The 27,711-nt window shown below is 41.0% G+C and overlaps 2 protein-coding genes and 1 long non-coding RNA gene across 4 annotated transcripts; all 3 read left to right on the top strand.

The window, feature by feature from the left end:
- Positions 1-3,928: 3,928 nt before the first annotated feature.
- On the top strand, positions 3,929-5,374 carry LOC131995757 (uncharacterized). Of its 2 annotated transcripts, XR_009397607.1 has the most exons (3): positions 3,929-4,202; positions 4,260-4,460; positions 4,554-5,374. It is a non-coding gene; the product is annotated as an uncharacterized LOC131995757 (long non-coding RNA). The 2 variants fall into 2 exon arrangements; XR_009397606.1 differs by having other exon boundaries at positions 3,929-4,460.
- A 4,382-nt stretch (positions 5,375-9,756) lies between these two features.
- On the top strand, positions 9,757-18,102 carry LOC131996274 (uncharacterized). Its single transcript, XM_059365809.1, has 3 exons — positions 9,757-9,806; positions 9,949-10,139; positions 17,205-18,102. The coding sequence occupies exon 3, from the start codon at positions 17,206-17,208 to the stop codon at positions 18,043-18,045; it is 840 nt and encodes a 279-aa protein (XP_059221792.1). The 5' UTR covers positions 9,757-9,806; positions 9,949-10,139; position 17,205; the 3' UTR covers positions 18,046-18,102.
- On the top strand, positions 11,906-16,167 carry LOC131996084 (uncharacterized). Its single transcript, XM_059365532.1, has 2 exons — positions 11,906-14,806; positions 16,087-16,167. Exons 1-2 carry the CDS (start codon positions 11,906-11,908, stop codon positions 16,165-16,167), a joined length of 2,982 nt encoding a protein of 993 aa, XP_059221515.1.
- Positions 18,103-27,711: the final 9,609 nt, after the last annotated feature.

The raw sequence follows: 27,711 nt of genomic DNA, 5'->3' as shown, positions 1-27,711 counted from the left end.
TCCTTCAGGTCGACACTCGAAATGAAGTATGTATCACCCAGTCGACTAAGCAAACCTTCGATGTGCGGGAGCGGATAGGCATCTTTGACTGTCAGCGCATTGAGCTTCCGCGCGTCTAGACACAGCCGGTTCTTCTCGCCCTTGCGAACAAGAGTTACCGGGTGGCTCCAAGCGCTCTCGCTAGGCTCAATAACTCCCATGCCCAACATTCTATCCAGCTCCGCGTACATCAACTTTTGCACTGCTGGTGAGACTGGGTAATGTTTACTTTTCACTGGTACTGCGTCGCCGGTATCGATGGAATGGACTTCAGACTTAGTCTGTCCCAAGCCTTTTTTTGTATAGCAAGGGAATTTTGCCACTATCATCTCCAAACGTTGCCGTTGTAGACCAGATAGGCTATGAGCAGTTCTGTCATCACTAGCCCCATCATCGGCTTCATCACACAAGCTAACATTATTGGTGGTGAGGCTTTCCACCGATGCAAACAAGCCGAAGGCCTTCATAAAGTCTACTCCGAGGAATAGCTTCTTCTTTAAAGTGGGTACTAGGTAGAAGGTCACTTCCCGGGTTCTGTTATTGAAGGCAATTGGAACCTTGAATTTGCCAACCATTTTGTGCGGGGTCGCATCAGCGGTGCTAATGAGAGAATAGAAATTCTGGACTTTAATGCCAACTCTCTTCGTAAATTCGATGCAATCCTCACCTAGACAGCACACCGTGGCTCCACTGTCGAGCAAACCTTCTATGTCAGCGCCCTGGATTTGAATCTTCGTATAGAGCCTCGCATCATCACCTTCATATAAAGACGCGGAAGCAATCGCATGGCGAATCTGCTTCCTGCGCTTGTAACGCTCTCGCGCTCTCTTCACCTTCGTAGAAACCTGACCAAAAATCCTAACTCTCGCCTCCTCGTACTCCTTCTTACGCACATGTAATGGCTTTATCTCCCTAATACGACCCTCAGGATTAGAAGGTTTCGGCGACGGATTGGTCAGAATCTTGACAGGTGTGGAATTCGAAATATTGGTCATCTGCTTGGAATCCTCTACTGCTGTGGGGTCTCCGTTTGTGTCGAACGCGCCTCCGCAGTACGAGACGCGCTCCGTGTCAAGTTTCCCTGACACTTCGGACACTTGGGCGTTACGACTCCCTCTTTACCACATCGAAAACAGAAAACTCGACCTATGGGAACAGGACACTCTATGTAGCTGTGACCCGACTTCCGACAATTCCAGCAGGTGTACTTGGTAGTGTCTTTCAAGGCGTCCACCTCTAGGTCCACCGCTTCATGCACCGTCTCCATATCTGCTTCTTCAAGGTAGAGCTCATGTACTCTTGGAGCTTGGAATGGTCTTTGTTGGTAGGCTTGCCGCTGGTTAGCCAACATGCTTTCTGCACGCTTTACTTCCTGTCTGAAGTGGTTCAAGCCCTGGAGTTTTATGGGAAAAATCAGAGCTGCCAAGTTAGATTTCAAATTGCCCTTCATTATCTCCACTAGGTCACGTTCCGAATACGGAAACCTCTGCTGATTCCTAAGTTTCAACACAGCATTGAAGAAATCTTCAAAAGACTCATGTGGTTGTTGACGACGGTCCATAATTCTCTTCTGAATCTGAAATTCGCTCTCGAATCGTCTAAATTGGCACAAAAAGGCATTTTTCAGATCATCCCAGCTTTGGAAAGGCGCAATTCTTCGCTGCTGCCAGTACCAATCTAAAGCGGGTCCATCTAGCAGTTGTGGAAAATTTTTAATCAATGCTTCGAAAGGATATGCATAATCTTGCCTCATTGATTCTACTCGGAACACGAAGTCTTCGGCATCCATCGTCTTGTCGCTGCCGTCAAACTTTATTCCCCATTTCTGCAGATCCAGTCTTGGACCTTGGGATGACATCTGGTAATAAGGCGTATTTAGTGAAGACTGCCAAAAGCCTTCTGGTGGTTGCGTTACATAGCGATTGAAGCGCTCATGTGTATAAGCATTGTTGTTGGGTGGTGGCCTATTCGCTGTTCCTGGCCCCGTCAAAGGTGGCGGATTGCGGAAACCTGGCCATTGGCCGGACTCCCTAGCTTGGTCAAATCTTGGTGGTGGCGGCATACCTTGGTGCTCTGCTCTGGAGTGAGCATCTAGTCCAGGCATACTCGGAGGAGGCTGAAGTGCAGCTATGGGTGGAATACTGTGCCTTACATTATCAATTCGCTGGTTTAATGCACTCCCCAATTGCCTAATTTCCTCCACGCTCCTCATTAATTGCGCTTGAGCTAAGCCAACGGATGCGACCATTTCGTGTATGCCATCAACATATCCTGATTCCGTCCGGAACTCCATGTTCTCTCTTCGGAAGTCTCTGCGTATGTCTTGCGCTGTCTGGCTAGCGAAGGCGGGTGAAATCACTGTATTGTTTAGAACATCAGAATTAAATGATACGTCACTTGAAACATGTGGTGCTACAGACGATGTTGTCGTGGTGGTTAGAGCGGCGCTGCTATGGATCGCGGTCGAAGTGGTCACAGCGGTGTTTTCTGCCATCGGACGAGTGTCTGCTCCCGATGCGGAAACTGGAATGTCGTTCTCCATTTCGGACTGTTGCCTACTTCCTTGCCTGGTTAATACCATAAATACCTGGTTAATACCATAATACCGTAAATTAACACACACAACACTCACCATAAAATATGTCGCACACAATGTGACAACAAGGTATATATATAAAGCGTATAGAATTCAATATAAAACAAAAAAAAATAAAAAAAATAAAAATTCAAAAAAACAAATCTAAATAAAATGGTAAATAAATTCAAGCGTGTGTAAATGAATAAATTCAGACCCAATTGTAATAAACCAGTCACCTAACTCTCTCCCTGAGAAACAGACGGTAAACTAAATTCAAAATCCAGGTCCCAAACTATTCACCTAATCCTAGAAGTAATTACGCTAAAATCGAACTTAATCGTATCGTATAAAGCGTGATATAAGAACGTCCTTGAAATGTGTAACTATTTAGAGATAGGGTTTTCAGGGGACGATAAGATGAAGAGAAGATATTGCCATAAAACTAACTATGTTAGCCCTATTGAACGTATTTTCGCTTCCTTACAGGTTTGTGGGTGCTTCGTGTGAAATCTAAACTAATGGAAAGGAATATCTCACGCAGACCCTGACCGAAGAGATGACTGTGGACACTAGCCGGGGTCTGGGACCGGTGACTAGGGTCACCCACAACCCCCTCAGTCGCACCTAGGTAAGATATTCTTGGTCTATTGCTAACTAATCTGATGGATGGTTTTGCTAACTAACCCTAAATCTAAGCTATTAGTTACATAGTATGCTACTAACTAAACTAAGATCATAAATTAGGGCAGACTAACAAAAGGAATGTTAGCTAGGAGTCTCCCGCTCAAATACCAAGAAAGTTGACGGCTACGCGGACCAATTCCTTGGAACCTTTGCCGGGACCGAAAACTCCTGATGCTTCGCCTGGAATTCTCCTAGCAAACCCTCTCTATTTCATCTAACATAAACTATTGTAACAAACATTAATTCTAAACTAACCTATGGCTATCAATCCTAATCTATAGATTCTTGACTGAGTCCCAGATTAGTCCCGAATCTGTTTGCCTTCTCGGGGCACAATCCAGATCTTTGGCAAACGTAGAGGACTCTTAAACGTAACCCTACGTGACCTAAAACTAAATCGTACTGCTAAAGTAAATGCTATGTTTCTTTTTCGGGCCCCACGTTGGGCGCCATTTTGTCCTGTCCTGGTCCAATAAATGCAAGAATTTCCTGACCGCTTGTCGCTGTGCTGGCATGGTGGCGTATGCGCGGCTAGTGCCCGCCGGATGGGGTGGTTCTTTGCGCAAGCGTGTCACATGAGCAGGAACAAAAAAGTTTTACATGCCAGGCTTACTATGAAAAAGAAAAGGGATGTTTGGCCCGAAAAAGAAACTACTAACCTAAGATGTCTAAATAAAAATGAGGAAGCACCACACCTACCTTTTGGAAGCCTTCTCGCCTGGTGTTCTGGCGAGGATAATGCCCTCCCTCTGGAGTCGGAGCTCCACCATAGCAACTTTCAAGTCAGTTGCCCCGTACCTACCTCTTCACCTTATCACCCCCTTCCCATCTCCCTCTTCTCAAGATCTACATGATTTCAATAAAATTCATCGTCTTTTCGTAAACGTTACAAACATTTCAGGTAGTTCCTTTATTTATAAAAGATGGTTAATTTATGATGACCACATGAAAAATTCAGAAAAACAAGAGGCATCATCCAAAAATCATAATAAAAAAGGAAACTCGAAACATTAGGTGGGTATGGCTAGCTTCAAACAGATCTAATGGCATCCCATCTCTTCTTTCGGGGCTCCTGCCGCTGAGTAAGTTAGGCCGTGCCCACAATGGCAGCTTACTCCGTCTGTCCGTCTATGTCCGTCCGAATATTGTAAAGTTCAAGGTAAGTAAAAGGGGTATTATAAAAAAATAAAAGGGGTATTTGGAATTAGTTTTCTTATTTCATATCTGATTTTTTTTTCTTTTCTTCTTTTAGGCCTTTACCACGCCCGAAAGGACGGCATCTTCAAAGTACTAGCTTGGAACAAAGATCCCTATGGAGACTTCCTACCTGCCTAGAGAGAGCTCTATCTATTGGGGAAGGGTAAATACCATATAATACTGTGGATGGTATAACAAAAAAAAAATAAGTATCCTAGATGAAAAAAAAAATGCCTTCCTTTTCAAAAACTAATTTCTTTTTTTTCTCTTTTTATTTTTAGATAATCTGTACGTCCGTCCGTCCGAATGTTTAGTGTTAAGTATAACGAGTTAAGGGTCTATGTAAGCCGTCACCTGGAGCACTGCGGTCTGCGAGCGCTTTTGAAGGAGGTCCCACGCTGGTGCAGAGGAGATGAGCCGTTGGCGAGCAGCGTTTTTTTTTATTTACTTTTAATTCAAAATTTTAGTTTAAGCTTTAGTTATTTATTCAGTCTTTTTTTTCCTTTTTTTTGTTAAGTTTATAATTAAGTTTCTTTCTTTAGTTTGAAATTTATTTTCCAATAAGTGTTTTTAATTCAGTTCCTCTTTTTTCACTCTTTAGAGTTAGGTATTAATGTAGTTTTAAGAATAGTTTTTATGGTAATTTTAAGGTTATTTGGTAATTCAGTTTGTAAGATGCTTTTTTTTTTTAGCTGTTGCAATTTCTTTTTTCTTCAGTAATAAAGGATTCGAAATTTTCTAAATTGGTTTTCCTCTTTGTTTTTTTTTTTTATTATTTTTTTTTGTTTCTCCTTTTTTTTGGAATTCAGTTAATTTTTCTTGTTTGTAATTTAAAATAAAAGTGCCCTTTTCAATTTTGGGCTTCTAGAGGTTTTATCCCACTATGGTATTTTTCTTATGGGTTATCATGCACTTGCTATGCAGTCATTGTAGCAATACAACACAACAACACCAACACTACACGGCGGCAGCTGCACTTTTCTATACTTTTTATGTTCGTTAGGCTCACTTCCAGTTGTCTTCTCGGCTCACCTCCGGCTTGCTGCACAGTCAAAATCCAAAAGAAAGATTTTTCCTTCTTAGGGCAGAGGCATATGCTGTCATTTGGTCCATCATGGCGCTCTTCCCAGCCAGAACTTCCTCTGATGGGCCAAATGACAACACAACACCAACTGTCCTACTGTCAATCAGGCAGGGGTCGTGGCTCATGCCTAAGCAGTTCGCTATTGTCCGCCAGGTGGCGCTTCGAGCGACATTAAGGCGCACGCGACAAACATGTTGAAAACTGTACTGTACGTATATATTTTTTATGGTTTCATAACAATTTATATATATTTGTCCATTTATTTAACATGAGATTAAATTATGACACTTAATATAATATTTTCTTGCCTTTCTTTCTTTTTTTTACAATATTTTTTTTTCAGTGCAATAAATAATAACAGTCTGTGATATACTTCTAGGTTTATTTTTTTGTTTTTTTTTTTGTCTTTTTTTTAGCCTGATTTACATTTTTGTATGCAGACATCTTAATACAACTACAATTTATGTGGTACCTTCGAAGTATTTAAAGTGAAATCTTATACTCGAAGGTACCCAATTTTCTGGCAATTGTTGAAACAAAAAACTATGGACTACACAAGAAACAAATTCCGGACCAAATTAGACATACAATTTAATATTGAATAGTTTTTGACGCTATTGTAAAGGACTTTGAATGCGCCTACGGTTATGCTAGGTTTCAACTCCTTTTATCTTTTTACAGATTCTCCTTTCCCAACAGAGACAACATGTGTTATTTTTTCTGAGGTTTCGATAACTATTTGTGTGATTTTTTATTTACACCTAACCTCACCTTTCGGTTGGTAGCATACAACGAGGACAACACGTGGGTCACAGTCTCAGGTGGCGCATGTATATATCTAAAGAGCCTATTTCAATAAACAATATATTACCGTCTGTCTTATTTCCCAATTAATTGAAAAATACTAGATTCTCAAAAAAAAATAAGAAAACCATATGCTCTTATATGAAAACGAATGTAGCCTAAATGGACCTATCTTGATTAACTATTTATACTGATTTTCTAATCATATTTTCGTTTAAAAATTTTGACATTTAGTTTTTTTTTGTTTCCTTTTTTTTAATCTTATTAAATCTTTTCGTAGACAGCATATATGTTCTCTAATTTAATAAGAATTCGATTTCATAAACTGAACAAAGAATAATCAAAAAGGATGGTGAAGTAACAATTAGTTGAACGTGATTGGCTACAATCACGTTGAATTAATTTAATCAAACATTTTAATCATTTGATTTTTCTTTGTAACTGTATTGCTTCTTACTTGATTTCTTCTCTTACCTTTACCACACAAAACAAAAAAAATCACAAAGCTAATAAAAAATTAGTTCTCCTTTTTCCCATTTTTTTTCTTTTTAATAATTCTCGCACGGACCAAGGTAGACTCAAACACCACTTGTTCGATAAGTTGTCCCTACGTGAATTCATTGGCAAAGAACATTAACCACGCGTTCGTACCCACGCCTCGATTCCAGTGAAACATCCCTGTCTCTGTCATGTAAAATATTTGCCAATCTTTGGCCGTCGAAAGATCATCCCTGCTTAACCATTGTGAATGGCCCTACTAATTTGGCGTATGTCATCTGTCAACGTATCATCGTCGACAAAAGCAATAACCGTGGCCAACACAAACCAAAGAAAATATGAATATAGGTATTGCTTTAAAAAATGTTATATAGTCCTACGAACTGGCTGTCACAAACCCAATCTGTACGTCTCCTATTGTAACGTTGACGGGCAACCGCCCTAGACAATAAATTTTATTCTTCGTATAGGTAGTGAACTGCCGATCAGACTGTTTCAGTTTAAAAATCGATTTAATTGCACGGAGCTCGTGACGCCTGTGTCAAGTTCCATCTGCACATACTTTCCATCGATCTTCACATCCACCCTTACTTTATTAGGTGACTTCCTCTTCTGAATACAGTTTACGTTGTTTAACTAATCAATCGATTCTCCTTCTGATGGTGACGCTTCGTCCTCAGCTACATGAGCTGTTTGTGCTTTGCAGGCTCTAGCAATGGGCCCTTTTCTTTTGCAACTGTGGCGATGGTATTCCGAAAACGGCATTGACTACGAGGATGGTCTCTGCCGCAGCCGCTACATCGATGATGTGGAAGCTCTTTCCGCCCCGATTTATAAGTTCCTGCTGACTGCCTCTTCGCCGCACTGGTGGCGTATCCCAATTTATGCGCCTCTTCCACTTTCGGCTCCAGCGGCGCTGTTTTCATTTCTGCCACGGCGCAGTCGGCAACTTCCAATGACTGTACTAGTTCGTACGCTACCACAAAGATGTCTGGTTTCGTTGCTATTATAACGTTGCACATCTCCCTGGCCCTCAAGCCAAACAAAAACTGCCCCAACAACATTCGATCGAGAAATGTGCCGTATTCACAATATGTTGCAGCTTTCCTCAAGCGCAAAGAAAAATTTGCCACATTTTCCTCATTATCCTGCAAAACTTATCTAAATTTTATATTCTCGGCATATTTATTTTTCGATTTATGTTTAATGATTGTTGTTTAGATGACGTCATATGCCAGATCCTCAACCCTCAAAGGACTCACCAAAAATTTGAGGGCACTGGTCAACTCATTTCCCATATGCAAATTGCATAGCTGCAATGAAGTTCCCCCGATATCTTGCTGAGCTGAAGTGCCAGGTCAAAATGACGAAAATATTCTTCCAATGTTGATGTTCCGTATTAAAACTCCTTTGCTGCAAATGGTGCAGGCTTGGACACTGCAGCCGTAGAATCAGCATTCGCATTCGTAGCCGATACGTTCGACATCGCCGTCTCCAAAGCAGTCCTAAAGATATTGGCCAGTGCCTGCAGGAATAGTGTACCTTTCGTACCAGTTGCCATCTCTGCCAAAACGTACACACTGGTAGTATGCATTGACATCGAGGGCTCCCAGATGTTTCGCACTATGTAGGCGGGCCGTAGGCTCGAATGGGGGCTTGAATCCGAGGATGGTACACTGGCTCTACAGGATGGTGATTAGATCAATACTTACTTACGACTCAGTAGTTTGGTGGACTGATATGGATAAAGTGCAACATAAGCACTATACAACAGGTTCAGAGAACATGTTGCCTTATCATAGGCGGAGCAATTACGACCACGCCCACTAGGGCACTAGAGATTATTCTAGATATCCGATCCATTGGCATTCAGATTAAATAGAAGAATGGTTTGAGGATGGGAGCAGCTCATCCCATCGCGGTATAATCGAGGCGGATAGGAAGGAAGGAAAGAGGTTTTCGATCGGATACCTAAGATGAACCTTAAGGTCGAGGGCGAGGCACTGCTGCTAGCGGCACACTCTTGGATTGACGAAACCATAGTATTGCCATCGGGAAGATCATGTTACACGGATGGATCAAAGCTAGGGAACAGAATGGGCCTAGGGGTTTACATTGAGAACCCAGGGTCTGAAATTTATTTTAGACTGCCTGACCATAATACAGACAATTTGGCGGTGAATGCCAGAGGACGGCCGTCATTTAATTTGGTTAACTCGAAGCTTTCGGGTCGACGCAATCCGAGTTAAGGGTGTGGACGACGAATGCGCATGCAACATTGTGGAACAGCGTGGAACGGTCGGTAGGACGGCGAAAATCCTATGGGGGGATCCAGATTGTGAGAAGACGAGGCTATTACTGAAAGGAAGTACACTCAGAGAGTCCTCTGGCCTTTCATTACCATACGGTATTGATAATAAAGCAACACCGCAAAACAATACCGGATGGTTTGGATGAAACATAAAATAATTAGTACCTTTTGTTACTACTGTTATATTTAGGTTTTAGTACCAAATCACTACTGATTGTTCCATCACCTTATGAACCAAAAAAAAAAAAAATATGGAAAAAATTGTAATCTTATTTTATTTCGACTATTTATGTTAATAATTACAAAAAGTTTTGTTACACGGTGACCAACCTCAATTCTTTGTATTCAGCAATTGATTCCATATCTGTTAAGGTCGAACCGACCTAATATCCAATAATACTTAAGATGCCCTCTGTATCTCAAATATTGTATCTGCTACACTATGTTGAATATCTTTTTCCAATGAAAATCCAAAATGGTTAGCCCTAAGTAATGCGACAAGTCCACTGACTTGCTCTGTTCGACTTCAACTACAAACAAATAAACATCTGAACTCTGAAGTGAATTACTTGCGTTTTTATTTACTACACAATTCCTCTAAAACAACAACGGTAAGCAGAACAAGGATTGGCACTATTTCCATCAGTTCAAAATATTCCTATATATTTGTGGCTAACTCCCTTGGTTTCTTCTGCCGTTCATTTCTTTTCATGTTACGAAATTGTGGTTAAATTCCGAGCCTCAATTATCCAGGTTGTTCTCCTTATAGACAAGCGGTTACATCACCCAAAGTCCTAACCATTTCCAAAGCTACAGTCCACCACTCCCAGGAAGCAATTCCCGAGCTGCACATTGGTCCTTCGAACCGGATACCGCAGGCATAAGGAGATCCAAGATTTATTTCCACCAAAGAAGACATCCCCATCAATAGAAAAATCAAACAGGTGCGTTGCATATATAAATTGTGTGTTCAAAGTTCAAAGTAAATGCGTTTGAAATACATTATATAAAACTAAAGAAAAAGTTTAAAAATTCAACAAAACAACAATCGTAAATTTGATTTCACTCAAATTGTAGTTAAGTTGTTTTTAAAGGCCAACGACGAGTTTATACTTCCATAAAACACTTTATACGGAATACATTTTTACCTTTCTGGTTAATTATCCCACTTCTCCTCATTTCGTGGTTATTTTTCTCAGTTTTGTAAAAACGAGTTCACTTGCAGCCTTAGGGCAATTGAAAGAGTTATAGAAAAACGAAAAAGTTGAAAGAAGAGGAGAAATATCCCATTAGTCAACTATTATGATAATTTCCATTCGCATGACTTAATCCACATGGGTTTAATATTCCCCCTCTAAAATATTATAAGAGTATTCTGCCCTTGTTGGTTATAATTCCGCTCACCTTTATTTAATTTCCCAACCAAACTCTCTTATAATATCCCTTTTTTATCAGCAACACTCTATTCTCTTCTCTTGCTAAAACAATTTCTCAGTGTGATCAGATTTAACCCTATCCCCACCATTACCATTTCCCCACTTCACTGTTGGACTGTTACACTCTAGAGAAACAATTCACAACAACTATTTATGCCTTTTAAGCTCCGTGCGTTTTTGTCTACTCTTTCATCTTGTTGTTCTAATCTTGTGTTGGGAAGAAGGGTAAGTCGAGCGTTGTTGTTTCCTTAGCAGTCCGCAGTACAGACATCAAGTTAAAAGGAGAAGAATTTTTTGATTCTTTCCCCGCGTTTCTCCTCGCACTCATCTGTTTAGAAAAAATCCCTCTAACACGAGGTTTTCGCATTCAGTGAAAGAAATAAGCAAAAAAGTACGACGGGTGGTCACCAAGCAGAAGAAGTGAGAATCGAAGAAAGTTTAATAGAATTCTGATGAAGAAACATTTTTGAAAAGACGTGGTTTTGAAAAACCATTATAAGAATTATCAAAAGTTAAATAATATAGAAAGGGAAGAGTTTTTGAAGAACATTATAAGAATTACCAGAGGTGAAACAATATAAGTTTTGAAAAGGAAGAAATTGATTTTTGATGTCACAACCGAGCCATAAGAAACGGGCGGACATACATTGATGGATTAAGGCTGCTCCAGCGGGGACAAGGGTAGCGTTGGGCAAGGAAAAACGCCAACACCTCCATCGGAAGAATCGGCCATAGGCAATCAGGAACCTTGAATAAGCTTGGTAAATGGATATTTAGTCTATAATTTTTTATTCTATGCTGTTCTTATATTACGTTTATGCAAATACCAGAATACCTATTCGTTATATAGATATTTGTTAAGACCAATGTATTGTATAGAAGGGCAAGGCGAAGAGTTATTCCAAGTAATTCAAATTAAAGTGCACTTGTTTGTCGATAGATCAAATTCCTTCCAGCACTTTCAGAGGCAATCGAGGCCATCTACTGCCATAAGAATAAATTTGAATCCAAGTGTAATTTTTTAAGGAAGAAGAGGCACAAAATTTTCTAGGCATATAGTACAGATACGCGGAACTATTATTTGTGCCTGGGGATATTTGATGGTGTCCCTGGTCTAGTACATCTGCTACAAAATCAATTCTTTTAGTTAGATTGCCATTCCTCACTTGATCTGTCCACCCTATGTGCTTATTTGGTTAGCTGTCACAGACTATTCGTTTCCCAACCCAGATTGGATTTTTCTTGTTTCTTGATTTCCTTTTGAGATCTTCAATATGACCGCACTTTCCAGCTTTATTCAAATATCCGACGCTCTCATTGAATTCAATGCGGAGATATGCGGAGAATCCCTAGCGAACTCCTCCGTACACTCACTTGAGGTTCATAAGGAGGAACTTAGAGCGATTTGGAGTCGCGTTAAACCTTGTTATGAAGCCAGTCTTAAGGAATTACTGGACTCTCCGGACGATAACACTAGGCTTGATGTTGAGACATTAAAGTCTAGATATCAGTCCACATATCAGACCTACGTCAACAGCATAGCAAGGATAAGCGAATATATCGAGTCTAAAAGAGCTCCTCCTGCCCCGAGTTCGAGTCATGTTTCCCCTGGGGCATCATACATGCCAAGTGTCCATCTTCCTCCTTGTGACACGGATCCATTCGGTGGAGACTATTTATCTTGGCCAACATTTCGTGATCTATTCACAGCCATCTATATCAATAACCCCCGATTGTCCCCAGTTGAGAAACTTTTTCACTTAAATTCTAAGACACGGGGAGAGGCCAAGGAGGTAGTAAGGAAGGCTCCTCTTACGAATGAGGGTTTTGAAGTTGCTTGGAAGGCACTTCAACATCGATTTGAAAATAAAAGGCTCTTGATAAACAGTCAGCTCAGATCTCTTTTTAATATTCCAAAGAGCAATGATGAATCGGGGTCTTCGATAAAGGACATTCAAAGCACCATTAATGGCGCTATTTCGGCCCTCAGTCTTTATAAAGTTGAGATTTCAAGCTGGGACCCAATTTTCGTTTATTTGTGCTGCACCCGATTATCGGAGACCACGTTGTCCATTTGGGAACAATCGCTTACCAATAAGACTGAGAGTCCAACATGGAAGGAAATGGATGCCTTCCTCACTAATCGCTTCCAGACTCTTGAAACTGTGGGCGATTTCAACCAGCCTTCAGGTTTGAATTCCGGCCATTCTCAGACGTCTGAGAAGTCCAAGGCGGTACCGAAACTACCGAATCTTAGGCGTGTCAATTCCTACCAAAATAGTTTGGCTGCTCCACACTGTAAACTATGCCCGGAACAGGTCCACACAATTCGATTATGTCCTAAATTTTTAAATTTAGGTTACCAGGACAAGGTTTCACACATCAGGAAGTACAATTTATGCCTTAACTGTTTTGGAAAAGGTCATAATGTGAAGGCTTGCAAGAGTGCATTCAATTGTTTAAAGTGCCAGAAAAGGCACAACACATTGCTCCATCGGAATGAGGCCAACCCTCCTCCAACTGGGGATTCGGGGGCTCAGTCTGGATCTTCAAGCACCCAGTCGGTTAGCACGGATGGTGCTGAGGTTTCACAACCGACATCCGTACAGGTACCTCCCGATACAATTCACTCTTGTACGGCAACTACTTCCAAGATGGTTCTGCTTGGAACTGCCATGGTGGACATTGTTCACCACGGAGAGCATTTTAGGGCACGGGCGCTTTTCGATTCCGGGTCGGAAGCTTCATTTATTTCCGAACATTTGTTCAATCTCCTTAAGTTGCCATGTAGTCCCACTTCTGCACAGATTTCTGGGTTAAACGGGGCAGTATCGGCCAAATCTCAGAAGATATGTTCGTTTGTCATTTCATCTCCCATTGATGATCAGGTTTCCTTGAGAATGACGGCGATAGTTCTTCCCACTTTGACTTCATGCCTGCCCACCTTTACGGCGTCCCGTGACATGTTTCGAAATCTCCCTGACATTTGTTTAGCAGATCCTGAGTTCTATCGAACGAATTATGTAGATCTTTTAATCGGATCGGACTTGCTTCCACTGGTTATGTTGGGGGGCATTCGGACGAATGTGTGTCATTCACTCATGGCCCAGGAGACCATTTTCGGGTGGATCCTAACGGGCCCTGTCCAGCCACAGTCGTTATCATCATTTCGTACTGGCGTTTCCTATTCCGACGAGATGTCATTGGAGAGTCGAATCACCAAATTTTGGGAGATGGAAGATCTTCCTCGACGGAAGTCAATGTCCGACGGCGATAGATTTTGCGAAGAGAATTATAAATTGACCACAAGGCGAGATCCAAACGGTCGGTATATAGTTACTCTTCCCTTTAAAGCTGAATTTCCTACCACAGTTCAGCTGGGTCAGTCCAAGAGTATTGCAACAGCCCAGTTCATACGAAATGAATCCCGTCTCATGAGGACTCCAAGCTTTAAGGAGCAATATGATAGTGTTCTTTTGGAATATCTCCACTTAAATCATATGCGTCCTATTACCTCTTCGAATTTCGAGAAATTTTCCTGTCACTACTATTTGCCACACCACGCTGTGGTTCGACCTCATAGCGTTACGACCAAGGTCCGTGTGGTCTTTAACGCTTCGAACCCAACTTCCAACGGGGTTAGTCTGAACGACGTCCTTTACTGTGGCCCACCTTTACAGAGTGATTTGACTCTCCTCCTTCTCCAATGGCGTTTTTATCGTGTGGTATTCAATAGTGACATCGAGAAAATGTATCGACAGATCCTTGTCGATGAAAAGCATACACCGTTCCAAAGGGTATTGCATCGAAAGTCTCCGCAGGATGATATTCATGAGTACGAGCTTAAGACCGTGACATTCGGCTTAAATTGTGCTCCCTATCTGGCAATCCGCACCCTTCAGCAGTTGGCTGAGGACGTGAAAGCCATTTATCCCATAGCCAGTCGAATTCTTAATTCCCAGATGTACGTCGACGACGTCTTGGGAGGGAGTTACGATGTTGAATCAGCAGTGAGGGCTAAGGCTCAACTGATTAGGGCTCTAGAGTCGGCGGGTTTTATTTTACGCAAATGGACTTCTAATTCCAAGGATTTCATTGAGACCCTTCCGAAAGAGCACCTTCTTGACGGTGAATTTCTTAACTTTGACGACCATAGCTCTACGAAGACGCTGGGGGTCAGATGGAACGCCAAGAAGGACGTGTTCTATTTTGAACTGCCCAAGCTGCCACTTCTTCCACATCCTTCCAAACGGCAGGTCCTTTCCGAGATATCCAGACTATTTGACCCAGCGGGTTGGTTATGTCCGTTCATAATGCTCGCGAAGTTATTAATGCGCAATATATGGATTTCGAGAATTGGTTGGGATGATCGACTGCCTGTACACCTCGAGCGAACATGGCTCGATTTTGTTGATAACTATGAATTCATTAAGGATATTGAAGTCCATCGATGGCTTCATTATTTTCCTGGTTGCAACGTGCATTTGCACGGATTCTGTGACGCATCTGAGCAGGCTTACGCTGCTGTTATTTATATCCGAGTGGAGACTCCAGACGGTACTGTAAGAACGAAGCTTTTGACTGCAAAGTCAAGAGTAGCTCCAATTAAGACGCTCTCCATTCCGAGATTAGAACTGTGCGGTGCTGTGCTTCTTGCCGAGACTCTCGAGTCTTTGATCCGTGAGCTCCCTATTGACGACTTTAAAATATTCTGTTGGACTGACTCCATGATAGTGCTTGCATGGTTAAGAAAACCTGCTTTCCATTGGAAGACATTCGTTGCAAACAGAGTGTCAAGAATTTCCGAGATCGTACCAGTTGAAAACTGGTCCCACGTAGATTCGAAATCTAATCCAGCGGATATTGCATCGCGTGGCCAATATCCTAAAGATCTTGTTGGTAATGGTTTGTGGTGGTTAGGTCCTTCCTGGCTTCAGAATCCCGCCAGTATTTGGCCAATTACGGCTCCAGTCGGAGTCGAGGAGAATCTGTTAGAGGCTAAAACCATTTCATGCAATTTCTCCTACTTTGAAAAATTTTCGGATTTATTAGATCGGTTTTCCTCATTAGGAAGTGCTCTAAGGGTAATGACATATGTTTATCGCTTTGTGATCAGAACTCGACGCCTCCCGAACGTAGCGTTTAATTCACAACGACTTACATCGGCGGAGATGACATATACACGTAATCAGCTTGTCGTAGTCACCCAGAAATCGGCTTATCCCAATGAATATCGAAATCTGTCCACTAAGGTGATGATCCCATCTTCAAGTTCAATTTCGAATCTAAATCCATTCTTGGATGCTAATGGAGTACTAAGGGTATGCGGTCGTATTTCCAATTCCAATGGCCTTACTTATGACGAACGGTATCCGATCATTCTTCCGTATGATTGTCATTTCTCTCGGCTTCTTATTCGTTTTATTCATCAAATTTCGCTGCATGGTGGCAATAGTTTAATGTTACGCCTACTACGAATGCAATTTTGGATACCCAAGGCGAAAAATCTCATAAAGAACGTAATCCATCAATGTAAAATCTGTGTTATATCCAAACACAAATTACAAAAGCAACTAATGGGCACCCTACCTCCAGTTAGGTCCAGTTTTTCAAAAGCTTTCACGAATACGGGTCTCGATTTTGCGGGACCATTTGAATTAAAAACATATACGGCCAGGAATTGTGCCTTTACAAAAGGATACGTTTGTATTTTCATATGTTTTTGCACTCGGGCAATTCATTTGGAGGTTACAAGTTCGCTTTCCACTCCAGCGTTCCTCGCCGCCTTTCATCGGTTTATCTCGCGAAGGGGATGTCCCATTAATATGTATTCGGACAATGGAAAAACATTTGTAGGTGCTTCTCGGGAACTAGCCATGGATTTTTTGAAGACCTCGCGAGACCACATTCTGTCTCAGTTTTCGTTCCAGAATATTAAATGGCATTTCATTCCGCCAGGAGCTCCTCATATGGGGGGTCTATGGGAAGCTGGCGTGAAAAGCTTTAAAGCTCATTTCCTAAAAATAGCTGGCAACCATAGATTCACGTTTGAGGAGTTCTCCACTATTCTCTCCAGGATTGAGGCTTGCCTAAATTCCAGGCCAATCTCGCCCATGTCGGAAAATCAAGATGATCTTATAGCTCTCACTCCTGGCCATTTTTTAGTAGGTGGACCAATCCTTTCTATTGCGGAACCGGCAGAGATCGAGTCGAATCTCTCAATTTTGAATCGTTGGCGAAGGGTCAAAGCACTTTCGCAACAGTTTAGTATTCGTTGGAAGCACGAATACTTAAAGGAACTCCACAAGAGGGTGAAGTGGCAAAGGCCACAGAAAAACATCGAAATCGGAGCCATGGTGGTGATAAAGGATGAATGTTTGCCACCCACTGAATGGAGACTAGGTAGGGTCATCAAATTACATTATGGCAAAGATAAACTCGTTCGTGTGGCCGATATTAACACAAGTAGGGGCGTTGTCACACGTCCTATAGTTAAGCTTGTGCTTCTTCCTCCTTGCTAAAAATCCAGTCGAGTAAATATATATATTCCTCTTACAACGCCACTTTTTTCAGAATGGCACCTATTCATCAACGTCTTAGCAAGAACCAATTACGAATCTCATCAAAAAAGTTCATATGCAAAGTTTGCAAGGGACGGCATGCTCTAAAGGATTGTAAAGATTTTCACCGTTTGGCTGTTGATGAAAGGATAAGAGCGGTTATGATCCATGGCTACTGCACTAACTGCTTAGCCCATCTTCATTCAGCTGGATCGTGCTTTACGAAATCTGGTTGCAAACGCTGTGGAGGCAACCATCATACCCTTTTACACATTCCAGATGACCATAAACCAGGAAAAGTAAACGTCAAGCATCCGAAACTGAAGAAGAGCTCATCCATTTCCTCTCTTAATAAATCGGTTACCTTATCATCAATCACATCCCAACATCACTTTCACCTTTTCCCCACTGCGGTTCTATTGGTTCAGCATGGAATGAAGCAGCACCATGTAAGAGCAGTTATAGATACATGCTCATCCTTTAGCAAAATATCAAGCAAACTTGTAAACGAATTGGACCTGTCAATAGCTAGACTGGGTGATGAGTCGATATGCTCAGTTACTTTACAATCTCGCCAGCCCTCCCAGCCAACAATACAAGCGACAATGAAGGTCAACAACAAAATTTCCATGAACACTCCGACAAAATCGATTGACTCCATCATTGCTACCAGATTTTCCAACCTAAATCTCGCCGATCCTCAATTTTTTAAATCCAGATCTATAGCCATGGTTTTAGGTGCAGATCTCTATTCGAAACTTATTCTAAATGGATTAATTCCAAGCAATAATGGCCTTCCGGTTGCCATGAATACCATCTTCGGATGGGTTCTTGCTGGGTCGTGCGCCATTTAATTAAAAATTACGAACTAAACAATTTTCAGAATTAAAACGCATTGAACTTTGAAATTTCTTTATATATGCAAACACCCTTTATATATCCTACCATGACAGGATTGAATATTTTTGTTTTAAATTAGCATAAGTTTTTTTTTACCTGCTTTATATTGCATTCCTGCAACACGGGCCGGTAATGTTAAGGTCGAACCGACCTAATATCCAATAATACTTAAGATGCCCTCTGTATCTCAAATATTGTATCTGCTACACTATGTTGAATATCTTTTTCCAATGAAAATCCAAAATGGTTAGCCCTAAGTAATGCGACAAGTCCACTGACTTGCTCTGTTCGACTTCAACTACAAACAAATAAACATCTGAACTCTGAAGTGAATTACTTGCGTTTTTATTTACTACACAATTCCTCTAAAACAACAACGGTAAGCAGAACAAGGATTGGCACTATTTCCATCAGTTCAAAATATTCCTATATATTTGTGGCTAACTCCCTTGGTTTCTTCTGCCGTTCATTTCTTTTCATGTTACGAAATTGTGGTTAAATTCCGAGCCTCAATTATCCAGGTTGTTCTCCTTATAGACAAGCGGTTACATCACCCAAAGTCCTAACCATTTCCAAAGCTACAGTCCACCACTCCCAGGAAGCAATTCCCGAGCTGCACAATATCCATTGATTTCCAGAAGTGGTTTTCATATGATTATATTGTACCAATACAGCATAGTTTTCAACACAAGAGACTATAATATTTTTGATGTAGAATGTCCTTATAGTATGTGCTTTTTCCATTTGAACAGGTTTTTACGGACTCAAATTGTATTAAAACAATTTATTTATTTGTTTAAGAAATATTTTATAATGGTACAAATATTTTAAGTACAAAGGTCTACAACACATCTGTCGCGATGACAAGAATACAAATGTGACGCCGTCAATTCTTAATAGCCTCCTTTGTAGGAGGCTATTAAGGACTACGAGCTCGCTCATGCAAAATTGGTGCGGCAAGTGATAGCATGGGAGGAAGATGATGAGACGTAGGAGCATTTCCTTTGTCATTGCCCCGTTTTCGCGTCTAACAGATACCGGTACTTATGGGTCTGTAGGCCTTTGGTGTCGCATAACTTGCCTCCTGCCAGGCTTTCGAAGTATATGCAAGTCCTAGGCACAATTTGAAAATATCGGTCAGAAAAGGCGCCAGTATTGGTAGTAGAAACGCCGGAAATATTTCATCAGGTCAGAGTGACTTTAATGGTTTGAAGTTCCCCAAGAATTCCTTCGCCATAAATTCCAAGATTCAAGATTCCGATGTTTCCGTGAGTCCCTTCATATCCTGTGGAAGATGGGTTTTCATCAAAAGCCTCAACATGTCCCCCGTTGTCTCTGCTCTCACGCCCATGTCGTCTTCTAAAGTTTCAGTTTGGACATTAGCGCTATCGACCTGTTCGCAGAAAAGCTTCCAGGAGCACGTTTCGCTGCTCTGGTAATCTTATTGTATTCCTTGAGCCTTGTGTTATACACATCCCAATAAACAATCGCCTTTTTACGACGTGATCTGTTAAAAAAAGTATGCGGACCTGTTTTCCAATATTGTGAATCTCCCCGGTCATCCAGGATTTTTCTTGGGCTAATGTCCTTTCCCGAAGAAGACAACTATCTTCGAAGGAACCCACCAGTGCAGTCGTAATCCTGTTGACATTTTCGTCAATGTCTTCTATGCTTGGACAATCTAAATTATCCTACCCGAATCTTCTTCTGAGTAGCCTTCCGAATTTTGTCCAGTTAGTCTTCAACTTACCGGTACTTAGGTGGGGACATAAGTTAGTGGCGTAGCATGGAAAAAAATTAAGGATTTTGTAAGTAGCAGGGAATTCCTAACTTAAAATTTTCTTTTTAGAGGTTACTTTATAGTTTTTAAAGCGCACAATAAGCCGATTACTGCCTTAGGTGTATGCCCATAATAGCATGGGGCGGACAAACATCGACACCATCTTTTTAAACTAACCTAACTTACGATTCTTCTTTGAACCGTTGAGTGGAGTGGACGTTTTGCTGTTTCGCTCCGCAAGAATTTTCCTGTAAATTGTAATAGGTCATTATTTTGAGTGGAGCGGCAGATATAAAGCCCAGGAGTAGGCTTAGAATGGACTCCAAAGACCCAAGTGCTGCAGTGGTGGTATCAGGCCGTAGCATGTTGTCTGCTACTGAAACCTCGACTGGTAGAGCGGCTGCTACAGGACAGACGACTGGTCAGCAGGGGTCTTTGACGAAGACACCTGGTTCGAGTCTTAAGGAAAAGGCCGAAACTATTCTTTCTTCGCATGCCTACAATTTGCTTATGCCATCGGCCTTCTCCGGCAACCCAATACGCTCTTTAAGAGGTTGGAATAATAGAAGACGCATCGCTCTCAGGTTTATTAAGAGGCTTGGTGCGAATGATCCTAAGACTCTCACCAATAGGGAGAGTGACTCCCTTAATTGGGCTCGGGAATTCGCTGCATAGGCTACCACAAAGACTACATGTCTAGATTCGGAAACTGCACCGCAGTCAGCCAAAACGCTGGGGTCACCTGGAGGACAACCCATGCCTAAAAGAACTAGAGCGAACAACAGTAAGATGGCTTCAAGAACCTTTGCTAATGTCGCTAGGGACAGTTTTGTGATGGCAGTTGTCGACAAGCGAGAAGAACAGGGATGCATAAATTGGAATAATTGGAGTAGGATAGTTATCAGGCCTTCCGAAATTTCCTGGGTCTCCTCCAGTTTGTGACGATTCAGGTTTGTATAGAGGCCGATACAGACTAATTGCCTTCGGGGATCAACGCTCAATTAAAACGTATCATTGTTAGCGCACAACGAGATTGGTGACAAGGAAGATATTCCTTCTCGATTAATGGCGCATACGTGGATACCAAGGATTCCCTCAGATCCTGAATCGATACTTGCAAGACTAAGGGAATGCAATCTCATTCTTTCAACCACCGACTGGAAGATTGGATGAGGCTATGGTGACATATTCGTACTAAACCCCCTCAAAATGTCTGAGGGGGTTGTGTCCTTTGGATTCAACAAGTTGAAAGTGAAGGTCTATAGAAGCGGTGGGGTTGGGAATCAGGAGACGGCTCAGCAGTTGTTGCTCAACATTTGCCTGAGGAACTATCGACCACATTACTAAAGTCTGGCGGATTGCAGGAGACTGAAAATCCTACTGCCACAATCGAGACAGGAGAGGATGACATCGAAACGGGGCCCGACAAGCCCTGTGTGGATGGGTCATCCAGTTTGACTGGGCTTAAGGTAGGCGTCAGCGGGAAAGCACGGAACTTAGAAAGTACTTCGACAGCAGCAGCTACCGAATCATCTAAAGAGGAATCGTCCACATCGCAAGTGTCCAGTGTCCTGAGTAAAAGAGATCATCATGACAAAATATATCGAATTTTGTGTGGATGAATTCCTGGTGGAATCAGGTGACGTAGCTAACACAATAGTGGTGCAAGTTCTGAATTCTGACTATGGTTCGGTTTCTACAGATAAATCTCCACCATTGTAAGGCCGCTTCGGCGCACTAAAAGTCCTCCTAATGGCGGGGGATTTGAGGTGGTACTTATCCAGGAATCATGGGTGCATGTAGGAGTGGTTCGTGGACTAAGAATTCCAGGATTTACACTTCTCAAGGGTACGGGGAATGGGGAACACAGAGCCAGCACTCTTGCAAAGAGTAGTCTAAATGTTTTTCTTCTTCCGTTGCTAAGCACTGAAGATTGAGTAGCAGCCAGTCTTGAAATAAAAAAGTCTCATTACTGGCTGCCTTCCCTATATATGGCACACGATTCCGAGATGCCGCCTTCAAACCCTAAGTCGCTGGTCGAAGCCGCTTATGTAGGGAAGAAGAGCCTCATTGTAGCAAGTGATGCTAATGCACATCAATGCACAGATATGGGGAAGTTCGGATGTCAACGAAAGGGGTGAGCTGCTTATCGAATATATTATAAGTTGCAATCTGGCGATTTGTAATAAAGGGGATAAACCGACCTTTATCGGAACAGCGTAGCCTAGTGCCAAGCCAAGAGGCAACAGCGACCGCCATGGTTTACCCCAGAGCTGGTTGGTCTAAGGAAGAACTGCAGAAAACTCTTCAACAGAGCAAAAGCCGCAAGAGCACCAGAATATTGGCTTATCTATAAAGCTGGGTAGAATTCTGAAGCTCCGTGGAGGACACATCTGAGGCCCTAGACTGTGTGATCTTTATATTGTATAATATGCGATATTCCGGGCAGTGTGGATTACACCCTGTCTGAGCCGCTCTTTGATAAAAAGTACTGTTCTGTATTCCTGATAGAACCGATTGGAACTACGATATACCTGGTAATAGAAGTTACATAGATTTATGTACGGATGGTTCCAAACTAAACGGCCAGGTGGGCTTTGGGGTGTACTCTAAAGATCTAGAATTGGTCATATCGAAATGGTTACCCGACCACTGCGGTGTGTATCAAGCGGAAATCATTACAATTAAGGAAGAGGTTGAATGGCTAAGATATAATGTCATTACGACGATTGGCATCAATATCTTCACAGACAGCCAGGCAGCCAATAAATCCCTAGAGAACGCATTTCTGAACACAAAAACCGTCCTCGACTGTCGCAGATCTCTCAACGAGATGGCTGAACAGTTCAAAATTTACCTGTTCTGGAACGAGCGGACGAGCTTGTGAGACTAGGAACTACCTTACACATTCCAGGGAAATCTTAGCTAAGTCTTCAGGACCAGGCCCGAAGGACAACGAATGGTAGATGGTCACAAAGAGGGGGCTGTGAGCATTCCAAAACGATGTGGCCTTATCTAGATTTGAAGAGGTCTACCGCTTTTTGTCATTGGCTAGAACAGATGTCTCCGTCATGACAGGTCACTGTCTAATCGGAAAACATGCTGAGAGACTGAAGGTTGCCAGCAACGACTTTTGCAGAAACTGTGAGGATTTTGGAGAAGAAGAGACTATAAAACACCTTCTGTGTGTGTTTCCCGCACTAGCAGTCAGATGGAGTTCCCATTAGGTTCTTATTTCTTTGAGAACCTGTCTGATTTAGCGGATTTGAACATTCCTAAGTTATTGGGCTTTTTAAATCGATCTGGTTGGTTCAACGGTAGGAACTAGAAAGCATCTTCCCCTTTCTGTTCCTGGACGAAAACGTCTAAGTGAGTCTGATGACAGATTGCCGCTTAATCCTAACCTTACATCTCCGTCGAAAAATGCTACGTTCGCCGAAACTGTGATATTTGCGCTTGCACAAAAGACGGCAAGAATAATTGTAAAGCCCCAGATTCACAAGGTGCGTAAGATAGATAACGAGTGCGATGATTTAAACTTTCTAATTGATTCAGTCAAAGAAGCAATGAAGCATGCAATGGACGAATTTAATCGAAAATCAACCAAGTCCAAAATAAAATGCTACAATTGTGATAAAGTTTGACACTTTGCCCGAGAATGATATCGAGAAAAATATGGACATCGCCACCTCCAGCACAGGGTAGCAAAAGAGTGAATCAAAATTCATCATATGAGTCTCCTTTAAACTAAATCGAGCTTTTCCAACGAGACATGAGCTGGCGGTCATAGATTATGGCCCCACAATTTCCATCAATGGCGACAACCGTATCTTCGATACGGGCGCATCAACATATCTCATTAGGGTAGATTTGGTAAAAGGAGGGATATCCCCGTTAAATGGAGGGAGATTGCTCTCAGGCATGAAGGTGCCCGCAACAGTCAAATGCAATGCTGTTTTGTAGCTGACTATCGCTGGTATATCCGTAAACTATGAGTTAATAGTGGCCGAGATCATAGTTGAAGTTACAATTAATGGCGATTTTATGATTGCCTTTGGTCTTAACCTGGATCGTACCGCTGAATTTGGCTTATGACGAATATGCCCATATTAGACGTCTAACTACGAACCATCCAGAGATAATACCTCTAAATGGCGAAGCTATTATATTGGTGCCAATGAATGGAGTGTTGGATTGACGTTCAATTTTATACTTTGTTAATTTGTACTTTGTATTAATTTTATCTTGTTATCTTTGAATTTACATGTACATTGAATTATGTGAAAATTTTTTTTTATTCTATAAAAAAGTTTGAAAGACCTCGGCTGTATAATTTCAAAAGGTTATGGGCCACTAAAGAGCTTCAAGAATTCGATACTAGGGTCAATTAAGGACATATTCAAATAAAGGATACAACGCAAGGAATTTGCAATGGCTGAAGCAAAACCAAGATTTGCAAAATTGAGTAATTCCAATTATGCAAATTGGAAATTCAGAATGGAACTGTTACTAAGAAAACAAAATTTGTAGAAAACAGTTATTGAAGGGTCAAGACCAAGAATAATACGCGGAGAATCAGGTATTTGTACAAATCAAGCGGAAATAAGAGAATGGGATGATAAGGATGACGAAGCTAGGGCAACAATCGGACTACTAGTTATGGATGATCAATTATGTCACATAAGGCATCTCAAAAGCGCTAAAGAGACCTGGAATGCTTTGAAAGAATACCATGAAAGGAATACTCTAACCAATAAAGTAATGTTATTAAGTAGCCTTCCACAGAGTTATGATACGTTAATAACTTCACTTGAATCCCGCAAAGAAGAGGAAATTACGTTTGCTTTTGTCCAGCAAAGGGTCATTGCCGAGTATGAAAGACGATTGCATGTTAATGGTTATGAAAGCAGTCGCCAATCCCAATAAAACGTGCTATTTTTGTAAGAAACCTGGTCATCAAAAGAAAAGATGTGCAAAGTACAAAAATTGGAAAAGCAAACAAGACAACAGTAAAGTCAAGAATAAGGTTCATGCCGTAGAAGAAAGGCCAGATTCCCCAAGTTCTGTGCAAGATTTTCTATTCACTTTTGGAAATCGAAATAAAGAGTCTTGGTTGATTGACTCACGTGCAACAAGACATGTTGTCAACAATAAACAATTCTTTGGATCCCTAAATGAATCATACAAAAGCTCTTTGCAATTAGCAAATGGAGATAATATTTCCGTTCAAGGTATAGGATCAGGCGAACTAAAAGTACTGGATGGAAATAGTAATCAGCTGAAATTAGAATTAAAGAAGTTCTATACGTACCTAGTCTCGTTGGAAACATAATTTCAGTAAGACAATTGTCAAAAGAGGGTTACCAAGTCAAATTTAAAGGCGAAATTTGTGAAATTACTCTAAAGGACAAAACTATTGCAAATGCGGATATAAGTGGAGAAATGTACTTAATGAGAACACCAGATACTGTTTGTTCTTTGGCACAACACAATGAGAACTGTATTCACCAGTGGCATAGAAAACTAGGTCACCGAAATCCCGTAGCAATTCGGAAAATGTGTGCCGAAGGATTAGTTGAGGGCATGAAAATTGTGGATTGTCATATGAAAGAAGCATGCGAAATATGTTTAAAAGGAAAAATGAGTCGTCTACCTTTTCCCAAAGAGTCACAAACATTATCTAAAGCTCCTTTGGATCTAATTCACACCGATGTTTGTGGCCCAATGCAAACAGTAACAGCTAGTGGAAAGAGGTACATAGTTACTTTCATAGATGATTACTCCAGTTTTACATTAATACGTTTAATAAAAGAAAAATCGGAAGTGGAAGGAACCATAAAAGAGTTCATCAAGTTTTGTCATACCATGTTTGGTAGAAATCCAAAAATGGTATGACAAACCATCATTCGGTCTGACAGAGGTGGTGAATATACCGGAAAAAGTCTTCAGACTTAAGATCGGAAGGTATTCAAGGTCAACTTATGAGTCCTTACACTCCACAGCAGAATGGAGAGGCTGAAAGGAAAAATCGCACACTCATTGAAATGAGCCGATGTTTACTTCTTATGCAGATTTGCCAAAATTTTATATTCGTATCGTGTTTTAATGAGAAAAATTAAGAAAACTCCTTATGAATTATGGTATGGTAAAAAATCAGATATGTCAAACCTTCATATATTTGGTTCAAAGTGTTTCGTACACACACCTTCAGAAAAACGACGCAAGATAGATTCTATAGCAATTGAGATGACTTTTCTTGGGTTTGAAGCTCACTCAAAAGGTTACCGATGTTACGATATATCTAATAATAAAGTGGTCATAAGTCGAGATGAACGTTTCACTGAAATTAAATTCAAAGATTGCTCAATTGATATTTCTCAAAACAAACAAGACACATTACAGATTGAGGAGGAGAATTTATTAGTTTCGGAATCCATGGTAAACAGCGAAGAAGGTTAAGAAACAATCAGTAATGTTCAGCTTCAGGAGGAGACTGAGGAGGAGCAACATGTAAGAGTCTCAAGTAGATCCAATAAAGGATTTGCTGCTAGGCGCCTTATAGATGAAATTTGGATGGTGGATCAACAGCTCGAGACTAGAACTTATGAGGAGGCTATAAAAAGTGAAGATAGAGATAAATGAATTGATGCTATGAAGGATGAAATAAAATCAATGCATATGAATCAAACGTGGGATTTAGAGTCACTACCTGAAGGGAGAAAAGCCGTAGGCAGTAAGTGGATATTCAAACTGAAAAAAATGCAGATGGAGAGTTTGTGCGATATAAAGCAAGAGTAGTTGCTCAAGGTTATTCGCAAACGTATGGAATAGACTATAATGAAGTCTTCTCTCCAGTGGTTATGCATACTACATTTCGAATGCTACTTTCTATTGCTGCAAATCGAAAGCTCATAGTTCAACATATAGATGCAAAAAAAGCATTTCTCAACGGATAACTAGAAGAAACAATCTACATGAAGCAACCTAAGATATTTTATGATGGTAATAATCAAAATGTTTGTTTATTCAAGAAGGCAATATATGGATTAAAGCAAGCATCAAGATCTTGGAATAATTTGTTGAATGAAACCTTGATACAATCAAACTTAAAGCAAAGCACAAGTGACCCGTGTCTTTATTCTGGTAATCTATTAAAAGGAAGATGTTATGTTATTATATATGTGGATGACATAATTCTGGCATGTGAAACCAATGAACAGATTCAACATATATGTAAGTTATTATCAAAAAGCTTCGTATTGACTAACTTAGGAAATATAAAAAGCTATTTGGGAATACAAATAACATGGGACTCATTTGGAAATTTTGAAATTTGTCAATCTCAATATATTAAAAAGATAGCAGAAGAATTTGGTCTTGCAAACTGTAAAATTTCACAATCACCTTTGGATATCAGTTAGGGAAAGAAAAGCCATACAAGTTATTTAGAAAAAAATAGCAAATATCGAAAACTTATAGGTCATTTACTCTATGTATCAGTTAATACCAGACCAGATATATCAGCTGCAGTGTGTATTCTCGCTCAGAAAGTGTCAAACCCAGAAGATTGGAAACAAGGAAAACGAGTAATAAAGTACTTGATGCATACTGTTGATTTCAAATTAAATTTGAGTAATATTCAAAATACAAATTTGGATTTAATTGGTTACGCGGATGCTTCTTGGGCAGAAGATCAATTAGAAAGGAAATCAACTAGTGGACGTATATTTTTTTAAAACGGAGGAACAATATCATGGACTTGTCAAAAACAGTCAGTTGTCGCAACATCTACCTGTGAAGCAGAATACATTTCGATGTCTGAGGCTGGAAAAGAATCAAA

Source organism: Stomoxys calcitrans, chromosome 3 (assembly GCF_963082655.1).
Source record: "Stomoxys calcitrans chromosome 3, idStoCalc2.1, whole genome shotgun sequence".
Taxonomy (NCBI): Eukaryota; Metazoa; Arthropoda; class Insecta; order Diptera; family Muscidae; genus Stomoxys; species Stomoxys calcitrans.
The sequence above is the reverse complement of the archived record's forward strand: the minus strand, read 5'-3'. Positions and strand labels throughout refer to the sequence as shown.

Excerpts from the sequence above, each read along its gene's own strand:
- LOC131996274 (XM_059365809.1), top strand. The coding sequence starts at position 17,206 with ATGGCACCTATTCATCAACGTCTTAGCAAGAACCAATTACGAATCTCA.
- LOC131996084 (XM_059365532.1), top strand. The coding sequence starts at position 11,906 with ATGACCGCACTTTCCAGCTTTATTCAAATATCCGACGCTCTCATTGAA. Across the intron at positions 14,807-16,086 it reads GCTCTACGAAGACGCTGGGG|TTTAATGTTACGCCTACTAC; the intron begins GTCAGATGGAAC and ends TGGTGGCAATAG.